The sequence below is a fragment of the Polyodon spathula genome, chromosome 2, assembly GCF_017654505.1.
Source record: "Polyodon spathula isolate WHYD16114869_AA chromosome 2, ASM1765450v1, whole genome shotgun sequence".
In the NCBI taxonomy this organism is placed as follows: Eukaryota; Metazoa; Chordata; class Actinopteri; order Acipenseriformes; family Polyodontidae; genus Polyodon; species Polyodon spathula.
In genome coordinates this window covers 98,214,960-98,229,440 of record NC_054535.1, presented here as the reverse complement: position 1 = coordinate 98,229,440, position 14,481 = coordinate 98,214,960, and the positions used below count along the sequence as shown (strand labels likewise).

Below are 14,481 nucleotides of genomic sequence, written 5' to 3'. Positions count from 1 at the left end.
TTATAAAATGACTGCCACAAATGTGTATGGTCACTGTCCAATGGTTAAATCACTGTGACAGAGAAACAGTTCCTTTTTATTGGAGGATACCTGTAATTAAACAATATCTCAATGTGTAATTTCTTGTTTTTTGTACTGCTTCTGCAACAACTACTGCGAACTAGAAGTTGAAGCAACTTTACAGCTTCGAAGGAGTTATTGTGAAATGTAAGCATTTTCATTGGTTGCCATTCAGTCAGTGGTAGACATCACTTTCCATAGGCCTTTTTTATTTATTATTTTTTTTACAAACTTGACATTAATAGTAACAACACATTTGACCTGAAAGAGAGGTCAAAGATCACGATCAAGGTAATTTTTGATTAGCACTCATATGGGTTCTGATCTGTGGATAGTAACCATGACTATCTACACTCTGTAATCAGTTATACACTAGTTTTACATTTGGTCTTAAGGAGAGGTCAAAGGTCAACTTTTTTTTTTTTTTTTTTAACAGAGCATACATTCATTCCCACAGGCCTCCACTACTCTGTGAAGTTTTTGTTCAACACTGTTCATTTTATGCGCAATATATGCAACTAGAGCAGTGCTGACAATGGCTTGGCCCACGGCAGCCATGTTTTTTTTTACTGTAGCAAAATCATTTGGGCAAACGTTAAAGAAAACCATATCATGTCATGTCTTGGATCATGTATGCCAATGTTTGCTTCGATCAGATTAGTGGTTTTAGTGAAGAAGACATTTGTGTGTTAATTAGCTTATCCAAAGAGACAGACTTTTGGGGAAGCTGAGCACTTCCTTGCGCTCAGCGTTTAATAAATGAACAGACAGTAAATAAAAAGGTTGTAATAAAAACAGCACACGGCACGTGAGGCCAAAATAAACAGACAAACAAAACAGACTAACACTAAACAAACACTGTGAGCTGATATTTTTAACTACTATTATTATTACCTCCGTCTCCAATCCCATTCTCCACTCACCAAAGCACACAACCCTGAGTGAGTGAAAACATACAACACAAAATACACACAGGGGCGGGCACTTTGCCACAAAGCCGAATAGTAAAAATAATGTAATAAATACAAAAGTGAATCCTGAGTAACAACACAAGTGGTTACAAAGCAGTTGACAGTTATATCAAGAAAATATAATTCTGTTTCAAATTGAACAAGAAATGGGAAACCATGGCGTCGCATTCCAAGAAGAAATGCTTGGAAACAAACACTTAAAAAAAAGTTAAAAAGGACTAAAAGTACAGAAGCTTTCCAATTAAACTGTGAGAAACTTGCTTTCTGAAAAGGATTAACAAAGGAAGCGCAAAGAAAAAACTCTTCATATCTCATTGAGAGAAGGCTTTGTGGACCACTGAAGCCAAATTACTCCTTTTTCAGTTAGTATTTTTAGAGGAAAAGTGTGAGGCGCTTAGTTAAAGCAGTGTATTGCATTTATTTGGGAATCTCAAGAGAATTGGCTCATTATGCTAAACTACTTCACAGAGTTCATTACATTGAATTAGTGTGAATGGCAAGTGATGGTATGAAGTGTTTATTGAACCAAAGCCTTTGCTACCCACCTATAAAACTAACATTAAGCAGCAGGCAAGACTGTATTATTTTATCCCCAATGCATTTCTGTATTACATTAAAATCACATAGCAGTCAGGCTTGCTATTAAACAACCTTACTTTCAGAGACTGGCTGTAGGTGTATTTTTTTTACATATTTGCGTACCAGCACAGAAACCTCAGAGTCCACAATGCACCTGGCCAGACAAATGAGTACTCAGGGTCTGGCATGTGGAGTATAAAATGACCTTGCTTGTTAATCATTACGCAGTGTCAACATTTTAAAATGCATTTATCCTCTTGTGGGAGGGCAGCATTGTGGTGCAGCTTTTAAGACTTGTACAAATAGCAGGCAGAGCCAAAAGAATTACAGTTTAAGCACTCATGCATATTTATTTACAGAAAACAGAACAAAATAAAAATGTCCAAAGAATAAATGGTACTGTGCTTTAAATATGGTAACATCTACAATACCTAGAGCCCCGTGAAATTATTTTTTATAATGTTTTGTTTTAATTTCACAAATTTCATTTTATTACAGATACACATTAATAAAACAACTCAAATAGATGTATATCAATAGTATACATCATATTTTAACTACATACATAATTGTTATTAACAGACCTCGCACAGAAACATAATTTAGTTACCATTAGCGGCAGTAACAGTCACCCACTCTAACTGCCTATTTACAGTAAATACTGCTCATGCCCTCTATAAAAATACAATGAGATCAAACATAAAAATGATATATTAGTGAGAAATTTCACTAATTTCTAGGTTTGCAACCCCTTTTAATGCACAGACCCAAAATCGCACTTTAGCACTTGTGTGCACTTTTACTTACAAAACAAAAATCTAACTCCCACATGGAGTACTAACTAAACTTTGAGCTGTCTTTAAGCTAATACACTGGACAGCTAAGCCATTTACCAGTCATAAAACGTTTATTTTTCAGGTTACACACAACCACAAACAAAATCTCCTCTCCTCTCCTCTCCTCTCCTCTCCTCTCCTCTCCTCTCCTCTCCTCTCCTCGTCCCTGACAGCCTCTTTCCTTCACACTGACTGCAGAATGCCCAGAACAAGCATTTGTCCCCTGCTAAATACCCATCTGCTAATCACAGGCAGATGACATTCATTAACTTTTAGAGCCAGTTGTACCTCACCCTGGCTCCTTTCCGTGGCATTCTGGGGAAAGTAGTCTTTAAGCCCCTCTTGGACTACATTTGTTTCTCCTCCTCCCCAAGTCTATAGATAGATAGAGACATATATACACACGCACTGCCCTACTATTGTGTGTCTTTCATAATAACTGCACATGCAGCAAACTACCCATTAAAAAAAGAAAGATAGGAACTGTATTTCAAGCTTCAGGAAGTATATAAGTATATAACATTATACAGCAAGCTTTGGGTTTCTCAGTATTTAAACACTAGGGAAGGAGATTCGTTCATTAAAATTCATTCAAAATTGTAAAAATCGGGTAATCTTTGGTTATTTCCATCACAATTAATTCACGAACGACTCGCTCCAAAGTAGACATCTGCGCACATGCTAGTCAGAGCTTCCGTTTCCCTTCAGACCGTGCCCATGGTAACGGCTGAGCCTTGACAACTGTGATTGCAAGTATTTATTTGTATAAACCTCTCAATTTAAAAATGTCATTCTATTGTAGCAATCTGGGCAGTTGTTTTTGTGTACTGTAATTCCCACTGTAATTGTGTTCCCCTTCAACTCTGTATTTCTTGCCGCTGGTTTGTTTACCTGGGTCTCTATTTTTCACCCACAGCTCAAATTTGCAAATAACTTTTCCTTATTTATCCATTTATTTCTCCTTTATAATAAAGTTTTCATCTAACACATGACGCCTTATGACACTTTTTTTTTTTTTAATGAATTTAATATACCAGTATTATTTTCTTGCCAAGACTACACACAATGTACATTTTTACACAAATGTAAGCCTGGTAGCCTTACCTAAGATACATCCCAAATACCATTCTCGTGACTTTTCACCAACTTTTCACCTATTTGTAGACAGTACACATGGCTTCATTCATAAACCTAGCTATGTGATTTAGTTTTTTGTTTGGGATAATAACTCTACAGTTGTAGCTGGGTTACTGACTTTAATGCACCATGCTGTATCCAAGTTATAACACCAGCTTGCAAAAGGTAAGGTCATGTCTCAGATAATGTTTTATTAGATTCCAAGCTGGTTTGGGAAGCCTATTGTTATGTCAGGGTTTTTCTTGTTATTATTATTCTTCCATTAATTTCAAACTGCTCCTGTTCGCATGCGGTTTAACCAATTAACTTGAAATTTGATAGGTATCATCTTGTGTAGATTACAGTTTAGCTGCAAATTGCACTCCTGCATCAAACAGGATGGTGGCCCGACACATTTTTTGGAAAAACCTTTCAAAATGTTCTTCTTGGGAACTGGTGAACTGATTGATCTTAAGCTTTGCATATGTCATCAGCAACCAAACCTGCTTCAAGTTTGCAAAGCAGAAGTTGCTGCAATAGATTTTACTGTCAAACTGACTGCCACCAAATTCGCCAAAACACACAATTTGAAATGGAGCTAACGTTAGGTTAGTAACTGCCTTTGATTTCTGACCTTCCCCTCTCCTAAATAAAAAGGCAGAGTCAGAGCTTGATATTAGCTAAGCAATTAATAACTCTGGCAAGTGTTCCACTGCTTTTCTTTCTTTTTTTTAACTTGAAAAACATCTTAATTTCATAGAAGCAGCGACTCTTCGATATAACACATCTGCACACAAAGGGTTAAAGACCCCCCCCCCTGCTGTAGACAGAATGGTCTCTGATAATAAGCTGGATTCAGCAGAAATAATGTTAACCCTGTTTTTCAAAGTGTCATGGACTATTATATGTACGTTATTTCCATTCAGCGTTTGCTTGCAAAGCTTATTGTTTGTGGGAGATGTATGTGTTCCTTTAATCCTGCAGAAGCTCTCTCTCCCACACTGATCTCACAGCGCTGATACCATTCGTCCCTGCTCCTCTTTCCCCACTTCATTCCTGACAGGCCTGGGAAACTTGTCGCACTGCCATCCTCCACAATGAGAACGCTTTTCCGTCACTGTGGCAACGGCATGCGAAGTGTTTGCAATCTCCGTAGACTAAAGAAACGTCGTTTAGGGAAAGAGGGGATGTAAAAGAGTAGAAAAAACTCCTTTCTTTTCTAAATGAGCGAGAACCAGTCACACTGTGCCCAAAATAAAGACGTAACAAGTGTTTCAGGAGAGTATTCAGGGCAAAGGGCAACCATTACATCAATGTTTATTAGACAAAGGTGCTATAGAAAGAAAAATTTTTGCATCACTGTATGAGGAGAGGTTTTAGAGAGCAGCAGAAAGGGTTAGGTTACCGCCATTGAGGGGATACTGTCCCAAGAGTCTTTAGGGTTATAATAAAAACAATCACCCCATAACCAAGGTAAGAGTTGGTAGCATTTATTTGGGACAATTCAAGGAAACATTTGTTAGTATGAATATTAACTTTGTAAGCTTCACAGGAATGCTTCAGTGCAACATCCATACTTGTCATGCATTAGGAATGGCAAGCAGCAGTTATATGACCGAACATTGTCACCACAAAGGGCCTCTACATTGAAGAGGGCATGTGTGTTTTATATACTATGCTTAGCTGCAATAATCATACAACTTAGCTTAACCATTTGGTATATATCAATAGATATGATCCTGTTGCAACTAACATGCCAAACAAACACTCATTGGAATAGTTTGTCCAGTCATAGCAAACATACTTGAAAATGGAACATTTGAGCTTTATAAAATGAGTAAAAACAATACACCATAGTAAAATACCTTTTATCTTAAACCCTCTTAAAGTTTCTAAGCCTTTCACATTAAGAAAAAAAAAGTAGCTTTATTTCAGATGAAGAGGTAGCTGCATCCATGTGTGAGGCTCTACTCTGTGAACCAACATCAACGGGAAGCAGTGAACAGAAGAACCAGCCACCAGTCCACTTGTCGCTACAGAGACATTGTGAAGGGACAGTGTGCACATGAAACCCAGTGTCATCTGTGTCATCTTCCTACATGCCCTATAAATAAAAATAAAATAAAACTCCATATGAGGAGATATCAGTCCAAGTACTGGGACACATTTGGAACGGAATGGAATCTGCTAAACAAGCCAATATTTAAGTGGACTCTGTGTGTAAACCTATATGCTCAGACCATTTTGTTGGAAATGTGCCTGTGATGAAATTCATATCCACTTGCTCAGTAGTGCTCAGCTGGGTCAGCTAGGTACCCATGTACCTTTACGAATCTGTTTGTCCATTGCCTGTATCCATTGTTCACAGTAATGGAATGCAACAAACAATATGCTTTTTCAAGGAAAACCAGAGGGTAATTTATCTTCTTTATGTGTGCTAAGCAGAGCAAGAGGCAAAGGCGAGCAGGGGATTCACAGCAAGCCACGGAGGGGTGATTAGTAACAGCTGACATTCTCAAACCAAGATTTTTTTTTTTTTGTCCAGTTACTGCATTTTAATAGTAGAGTACAAAGGACCGACTGTCCCAATGCCAGAAATTGGCAACCAAGGGACACTTAAAAATAACAGCTAAACATTTCACAAAATAATCCTGCTACCTGCACGGACCTTTAAATTAATAACTGTTGCAAAACTTTTTTTTTTAACAAAGCACTGTCTTGGCAGCCCTTTATTTCTTTGTGTTTTTCAGCATCTGATAAAAGAGAGGTCAGTTTTTGTTTGCTCTTTATTTTATGTTTGATGAAAAAAACAACTTTGTAGTTGAATCCAACCAATTTCTTTTACAGGTTAGCATGTTTACATGGATTGGGTCAAAAAATGAACGGAAGGGTAGAATCCTTAAATTTCTCTAAAATATTAAAGCAGCCACAACTTTGAAACAGACAAAAACAAAAGGGGACGGGGGACGGGGGACGGGACGACAGGTGACACTCTTCACAGCTCCTTTCTGTTTCACAGTTACTTTTTTATTTTATTCCATTACAATTGTTTTATTCCTTTCTGAATTCTGCACTTGCTTCATAAAGCAACAGGGCACTCAACTGACAACTGGTGAAGGCATTCATCTATTTTGTTTTATAGTTTTAGCAAAATGAAAGCAAAGCCACACGTGTTTTAATATATATTTGTTTATTTATTTTCATTACTACGTAAAGTTTTTTTTTTTGTTTGTTTGTTTTCTGGATATACCCATCCCCTGAAAGTCCTTTACAAAGTTAAGATTTTCTCCAGCTGTGGTTCAAAACAATTTTTTTTTTTTTTTTTTTTTTTTTTTTTAGTTTTGTTTAATTAAGACGTGCGGTGCCATACTGGCTGCATCCCCGCATATTAACACACTGCACAGGCCTTTATTAACATACTGTATAGGCCTATATTAACATACTGTATAGGCCTTTGCTTCTAAAGCTCTTGATGTGATGACATATTTATACCTAATTGTGCAGTTCAAATTTTTAATAAGTTCTGACAATCTCTTGGCTTTGACTACCCCACAAAAGAACTGGGATTAATTTATCAGATCACTGCAAAGCTCTTGGACAGAGACTGTATAGAACGAATGTACTTTGTTGTTTGAATAAAGAAAGACATACATGGGAAACATTGTGGCCCATAGGCATAAAACGTAGCGTCTCCTATATTGTGCCAGTAATAGTGTTTAACAAGACAGTATTTTATCAGGGGATTCATAAAATTGGCGTTAGAATAACGTACCCTTGGGGACTAGTTTTCTCATTAACATATTATTCGTCTAAGTCATAAAGTTCCAAGGTGCATCATAATTACCACGTCCCTCAGGCGGAGAATAAGATTTGTCAACGGTCTATTACCTATCAGAATTTCTGTGTTTAGGAACACATATTTAAGCCAATAGTAATAAATAAAAAAATATATGTTTAGTTATCCAATAGTTAGGCCATTTAAGTATTTTGTTATTTGTAATGCATTCATTAAATTGTATTGTTAACTTGTCTGAACAGGACAGGCTACTTACTGGTTGGAAAACATATAAGCCAGGTTTGTAGCCTATTCATTGCTGTAAGTGGAGACAATGGCAGGCTTTGGTGAAGGTGTGCGGGCTCTACATCAAGAGGAGGGCGATATGTTGGAAGATTATCCTCCCAGTGAGTAAACCCCACAGATTTGAGCTGTGACGTAACCCTCTGGATTACTCTGATGATGTGATTTGTTTCCACTTAACAGGAGCACAATCATTCACCCTTGCGGAAAACTAGAACAGGAGCTGAAGAGTTGAACTGCTAGACACAAGGCTGTCCCCGTATTAATGAAAGTTACAAACAGTGCATGATTTGGATTCTGATGTAAGTGAGTTTTTGCAGGTAACCCCCACCCCCTTCAAAAAAAAAGCCATTCCTACAGTATATTGACCACTGTCTGTGCGCAAAAGCAGGTAATACTTAGCTTAACAGGTTTTTCATAGCATTCCATCTACTGATAGAGGCAGTAAAGTCATTTTAAAGTAAATTACAAGTCCCCAAACACCTACATGTGTTCACTATTTCTATTGAAAAATACATATTCGTGTCAAACTGGATTGTATTTTACTTAGTTCAAAAAGTGTATTTTTGTAACTACAAATACATTGTGAGAAAAATGTAGAATTTTCAAATCCAATTTTGCTATGAATCAAGTAATACTGTGTGACAGGCAGGACTTTTTTATTTAAGTTTAAAAGAAGCATTTTGTATGGTACTGTATAAGAAACAGATTTAGATGTATTATTATTGTATGTATTGTATCTGAATGAACTGTGCATTTGCAAACTGAGGGAATACAGTAAAGCATATTTCGCCATTTAACAATGAAGTGTATTTTAATGTAACTGTGCGTTACTGTCTGTGCCATTTGTCATTCAAACTAAAGTTTTAAACATAGGAGAAAACTAATCAGAGCTTACTGACGCGCTGGTGCCTTCTATACTTTCTTGTGCGCTAGAAAGGAAATGTGTGCTAACAGTAGAGAATCCTTTTTCTCAACCAAAAGTAAAATATGATGAACTGTGACAAAATATACATTTCTGGTGGTTACAGCTCTTTTTCAGGAAGGCTATATCAAGCCATATCAAAATGGCATTTTTTTTGGGGGGGGGGGGGGGGGGGGGGGGATCAAAAAGCATACACTGTCCCTACCCTAACCTCGGAACCATATCCAGTACTAGCTATAATGTGACTGTGGAAACAGATGGCACATGCCGCTGATGTCTTAAATAGGGGGGCACAGCTCATTTGCGCACCTCTGGCAATTGGTTATATAAAATCTCTCTGTAACAATGTGTGACAGTAGATCACATCTGAAACCATTACTGTGCGGTAAAATAATCAGGCAGTAGTTTTAGAAATCGTGTGTTAAACACCACCCAGTACATTTTTATAAAGGCTGGAAATTACAGGCATCTTTTATGCATATGGGCCTGTATGTCTGGATGGCAAACATTACTATTTGTGGCTAATTCTTTTTTTTGTAGAAAGGACATGGCTTGCAAGTTGTTCCTCACAAATGCAAGAACCCATCAGCTCAATAGTGTCCCTTGTGTTTTTCTTTACAGGTGGAAACAACTTTTCTGAACAGGCTCATATATCCTGTCTCCAGGGTGTTCTGTGAGTTGCTCTTTTCCATCATTACAATGTACAATTGTGATAATCTGTCAAACAGCAATAATTACCGATAATTATAGTAAACCCAAAACTGCATTTTGGCATCACCAGTTACAGGAATTCCAACATATTGTTTTCAAGTCACACCTTTCTGACACACCCTATAAATGTTATATAAACTGCATAATTATCAAGAGTACTTTCAAGGAGGCAAGTGTGCATTGTTAAATATAGCAATTTAGAACTATCCATATCGCTGTGTTATAGCTATATTTTACTTTGAACACTGAGGGTGTTGGACACAATTAAAACTTGAGAAAATGCTCAAATTGGAATAACAGTCTTCAACTTCTAAATCTTTAAAAAAATGAGATACTTGTATGAACATTCTGAAAATATAAATACAATTACGTAATGTTCGTTCTAATTTTCCTGGGTTACAGTTCATTTTAGGATTGCAATCAGAATGCCCAATTTAAACTGTGAAACTTATTAGAAAAGTTCAAAGAACTCATTTGAAAAGCTTCTGTTCATTGTTTCTATGAATAGCCTTTTGTTTCTCCAACTGCAACTAAGTTTTGAACTTTGAGCTGAAAGGTCCTAATGCAGTAAAGGCTCAGCAGATCAAAGGTGGCCATTCGAGTTTGCCACACTGTTCAAGCCTCAAGATATTTGGACTTCAGGCTCCTGTGTACACCTTATTGGCTAATACATTCAAATATGTACCAGACACAATGCAGCAAATATATAAACAAACAAACAAATAAATACATACATTAATGAATGAATGAATAAATGAATGAATTAATTAATTAAAAAGGCTTATAATGATTACCTGATTAGAATTTATGCTACATTTTAAAAAAATATACTGCATGTTTGTGTCTGTGAGGGAGCTGCAGTTAGCTTGGTATTTACTATTAAACATCAATTTTACAGTAAATTATATTTGTTCTTTAAGCACCTGCTCATAACTAAAATTTGCAAATTGATTTATTCATTTTTTTGCCATGAATATTTAATAATAATTTAAATTTGCATCCTGTTTTGCTTGAAACTCCCAAGGCTGGGCTTGGCACTTCTTCTCTTTGACACTAAATGACAAACACCCTTAAATACAGTATTTAAGTATTATATATATATAAATATAGGGCCCACTAAATGAAATATGGGTACATCTTTTGCATTAATTGGTCCAGTTTGAGTGTGTTTGCACCAGCGCAAGCCCATTTATTACTTCTGTTTTCACTATGTTTGTAGCAGGGCAGCAGGAGAGAGCCCTGCACATTATTAAAAAGGCACAGGGAAAGGCCTTGCTTGTATATATGTGTCTTTCTTTCTCCTTTGTTTTCTTCTTCATGTGTAAATATGATGGCGTAGCCATGTTATTGTTTATTTATATTTATTAAATATGACGGTGAGAGCTGTAGCTTTTGTTTTGCAGCGTGGATGGGAAGCCCCTTCCACAATTAAAAACCTTGTGTAGAAGGCGGCCATCTCCCCAATTAATTAAGTAATTAATTTGTTGCCAATTGGGAGATGGTCATCTGCATAAAAGCCTTCAGCTCTCTGCACTCTGGGTGGGAGTTTTGTTTGAATATAAACGGCACCACAGCACCTTTGCACCGCAGTTACCTTGCCTTTGTTTTTGTTCCCGCTTCTGGCCTGATGTCACCACACGGCAACCCTGTCACAATGTTATTATGCAATTTTCAAATCTACCATTTATTTTAATGATGTTATTATGCATATAGAAAAAATAAATAAGAAAAATAATAAGAATTGAATTTTAAGCTGTCCTCTCCCACCAAAACAGTGGTAATGTGGATATTGATTTAAAATGTAAAAAGAAGAATTTGGAAGGAAACACATATACAGCTATGGCCAAAAGCTTTGCATCACTATATAGTATGAACTCGCTACAAACTAAACAAAATCAAAACTGAACATTTTAGTAAATCATACTAAAATGAAATGACACATTTATTTCATATAATTAACAACTTTTTTGGAAGAAGGCATCTCTCAGGTGAGGTTAGAGTGAGGGTGGCACACATATCTTACTCTGTATTTACAAGCTTAGTAAAGTCTGCAAAAATACTGAAAGAAAATGAATATCCAGTTGGGATCTTTGTACCCTACAACATTGCAAGGAAATTGGTGGTGACCACACCTTCAAACAGGGGGAGCTAATTAAGTGTGGTTGCAGACCCCATACCACTGCATATACCTATAAATATCTGATTAAAAAGATCTGGAAAAAACGACATTTGAACTATTGAACATCAGTTTTTTACAATTGCTAATAGTGTATTATGATTTTGACACCATTTCATTTTCTCTCACTACAAATTAAATGTATGTTAATTTCTTCATTAAGCCTTCTTTTTCTCTAAAACATTATTAACAAATGGCAAAATAACTCAATTAAGTCATCACAAACACGAATAGTTCCACAGTCATGTGGTTGAATATTAAATGAGTGACTGTGTAAAATTAAGCAATTATATGTTTATATAAAACACATAAGACCCCTACCAGTATTTTCTTATGTAAAGTATGTAAAGGAAATTGAAAGGACCATTGGATGTACAAAATGTCCAAGGCATTTGCACAAAGCACTGTTTAATTAGGGGACTTTAGGTTTCCTTTGCAATCCTTGAAACCCACACTTGCACCCAAGTGCTGTCACGTGTACAAAGCTGACTGACATTTTTTCAGATGGAAACATGCCCAAGTTAAACCACAAGCAATAGTCAGGTGACTCTTACCTGTGATCAGACTGGACACCAGGAGGGGCAGGACCAGCATTTGCAGCATGCGCATGAGCAGCTCCCCAGGGAAGGAGAAGTACTTCACTTCACGATAGGACATTTTATATGATCGGAGAGAAAAGCCAAGAAATATACCTGCAAAACAACATAGCTGATATTGACATACAAGGGAGACAACATGAACTCTGCTGCAAAGCTACCATAACAATATATTTCACAATACAGAAGGTTAGTGACGTAGTTTATCAATGCTATTTCCCACCTTTTTGAGATAAGGCTGTAACTGTTTGAAATGCATTTCATGACTTGAAATAAAGTTCTAGAGCTGTGATCTTAATCCAATTTTGGATAATTAAAATTATACATACAGTGAAATTATTTACATGAACAGTATATATCCTTCAGAAACAGCCTTGAGTTTGATAGAATAAAACATTTATCCATGCTTTTATCCAAAGATTTACAGACTACGGAGTGAACTATGCATCAATAGCGGCTTCTAGAGTCACTTACAATAGGACCCTGGTTTTACCTCTGTCCCAAAGGATGAAAAACTGAGCTAAATCGAATTTTTAGGGATTTATGACCAGACATTGTGCAGGACCTAGAGGGATGATCTGAAAGAGCATCCACTTGTCTTTATTACTAGCAGTTTTGTGCATGTTTTATGGTACTCAATGTAAGCTACTAACCAATAACGACAGCAGTAATGGTAAAGAGCACGAAGGCATTCCTTTTCAAAAAGCCTTTGACGTCATCTTTTGTGATACTTTCAACTTTCTTCTTTGCCCTGAGCGAGCGCGTTCTGATTCTCTCCTGGAGCTGCTCCATCCTGCTCCGGGATCTGGGGTTATCTCCGTTACTCTGAGTCATTGATGTGTTGTACCTGGAACCTCTTCAGTTACTTAAAACTGCCTCAAACTCCGAACACCAGATCTGTTAACCCCTGATAAACACTGTGGAGAACACAGCAAAAATTCAGGAATGAGACACAAAATCTTTATATGAAATCATTATGAAAATTAATTTGTTTGATGTTTTTGGTGGCTCTTTAAGTACTCCCTGCTCATCGGTTTTAGTCAAAAATGATTGGACAGCGGCGTTGGAGAACCTGAGACAAATGTTTACTGAACCTGGTCTCTTCCTGAGATATTTGGCATTAAGAGATTTAAAATGGATATCCAAAAACTATAGGGTTGGTGAGTAAAGGAAAATGCACAAACTGTCAGCAATTGTTGAACACAAAATGTCTTCAGATCAATGTGGCTCTAGAGTAGCCATATGAAAATACAAATCCTTCACATAGAGTCAAATAACTGGTTTTTTTTTTTAAGCTATAATGTGAATTATGTGCTCCGTTTAAGAGCTATACCAAAATACAGGACCTCGCTGATTCACTGAAAAGATTGATTACACATTTTAGTTGTCTTTTGTCTTAAAATAAATAGTAAAAGAAGACTTGATTGGCACTATTAGACATTGAAAAAAACAAACACAAAGACCATAAATTCTATTCTTAAGCAAATAATTCAAAACAAGCTGATGCAATCGGCACATGGCAGATTACAACATCTGGCACACATAGATCTGGATAATATAAGAACCAATATCACTTTATGTGAAGAAGACCTGATTGAGTTGTTCCAACAGTCATGAGGGCATATCAGAGTTATTAAACCTTTTTTTAAACTGCATGTCCATCTGTTTAAACCACCTGTAAATAACAACAACAACAACAACAACAAAACACAACAGAAACTGGCCTGGGATGAAACACACTGCAGTTAACATAAGCATTTTTACAGACCTTTTTGTTTTGGCTCGATGAAGAGAAAGCCTGTAGTCGGTGGGTTGTTGAAATAAATTGTTGAGACTTGTAGGAGCCAAGGACAGCACACAGTCTGTGAGAGATGGTGTGCAGAGCAAGGGAGAGTGCATGTGCTCTGACAGAGTAGAGATCGTCTCACACACTAACTTAGAAAAGAGGGAGGAGATTGCCAACTCAAATCTGGGAGAAACAACGCTACTGGAAGATTCTCGAATAATGACCAGAATGAGCATGGAAAAAGGCTGGCTTGTCTCTGCCCATTTCCTTTTCAAATTGCTTTGATGCTTTGTCAGTTCAGCTTCATTAAAAATGCAAAACTAGCATAAAGTAAAAACAGTAGAGAGCTGAATATATTAAAATGATTAAACATAATAACTTTGAGCAAAAGGTTTGATTTTTATACTGCTGATACAAAAGCAATGAAGCAACCAGAGTCATTTGAATTCCAGCCATGATTTTAGTTCAGTTTTCACATTCTGTTTTCAGTATCAGTGCTAGAACAAAACACTGCTCTGACTGAGCTGTCGATTGGCTCACTCACAGACACACACACACACACCCCCCAGTCACACGGACACCTGTTGAAATAGTTGGTTCTTACTGCCTGCACAGTAGACTGACCCTGCTGTTTTCAAATGTGTTGC

At 36.8% G+C, this 14,481-nt stretch overlaps 1 protein-coding gene across 1 annotated transcript in view; it reads right to left on the bottom strand.

The window, feature by feature from the left end:
- The window catches only part of LOC121304830 (excitatory amino acid transporter 1-like), a 34,208-nt gene extending 20,167 nt beyond the window's left edge, over nucleotides 1-14,041 (bottom strand). The window contains exons 1-3 of the mRNA XM_041236243.1: nucleotides 13,817-14,041; nucleotides 12,702-12,965; nucleotides 12,007-12,144 (exon numbers count right to left, since the gene is read on the bottom strand). Coding sequence (XP_041092177.1) covers nucleotides 12,007-12,144; nucleotides 12,702-12,882 — 319 coding nt within the window. The 5' untranslated portion in view covers nucleotides 12,883-12,965; nucleotides 13,817-14,041. The remainder of the gene's footprint in view (nucleotides 1-12,006; nucleotides 12,145-12,701; nucleotides 12,966-13,816) is intronic.
- Nucleotides 14,042-14,481: the final 440 nt, after the last annotated feature.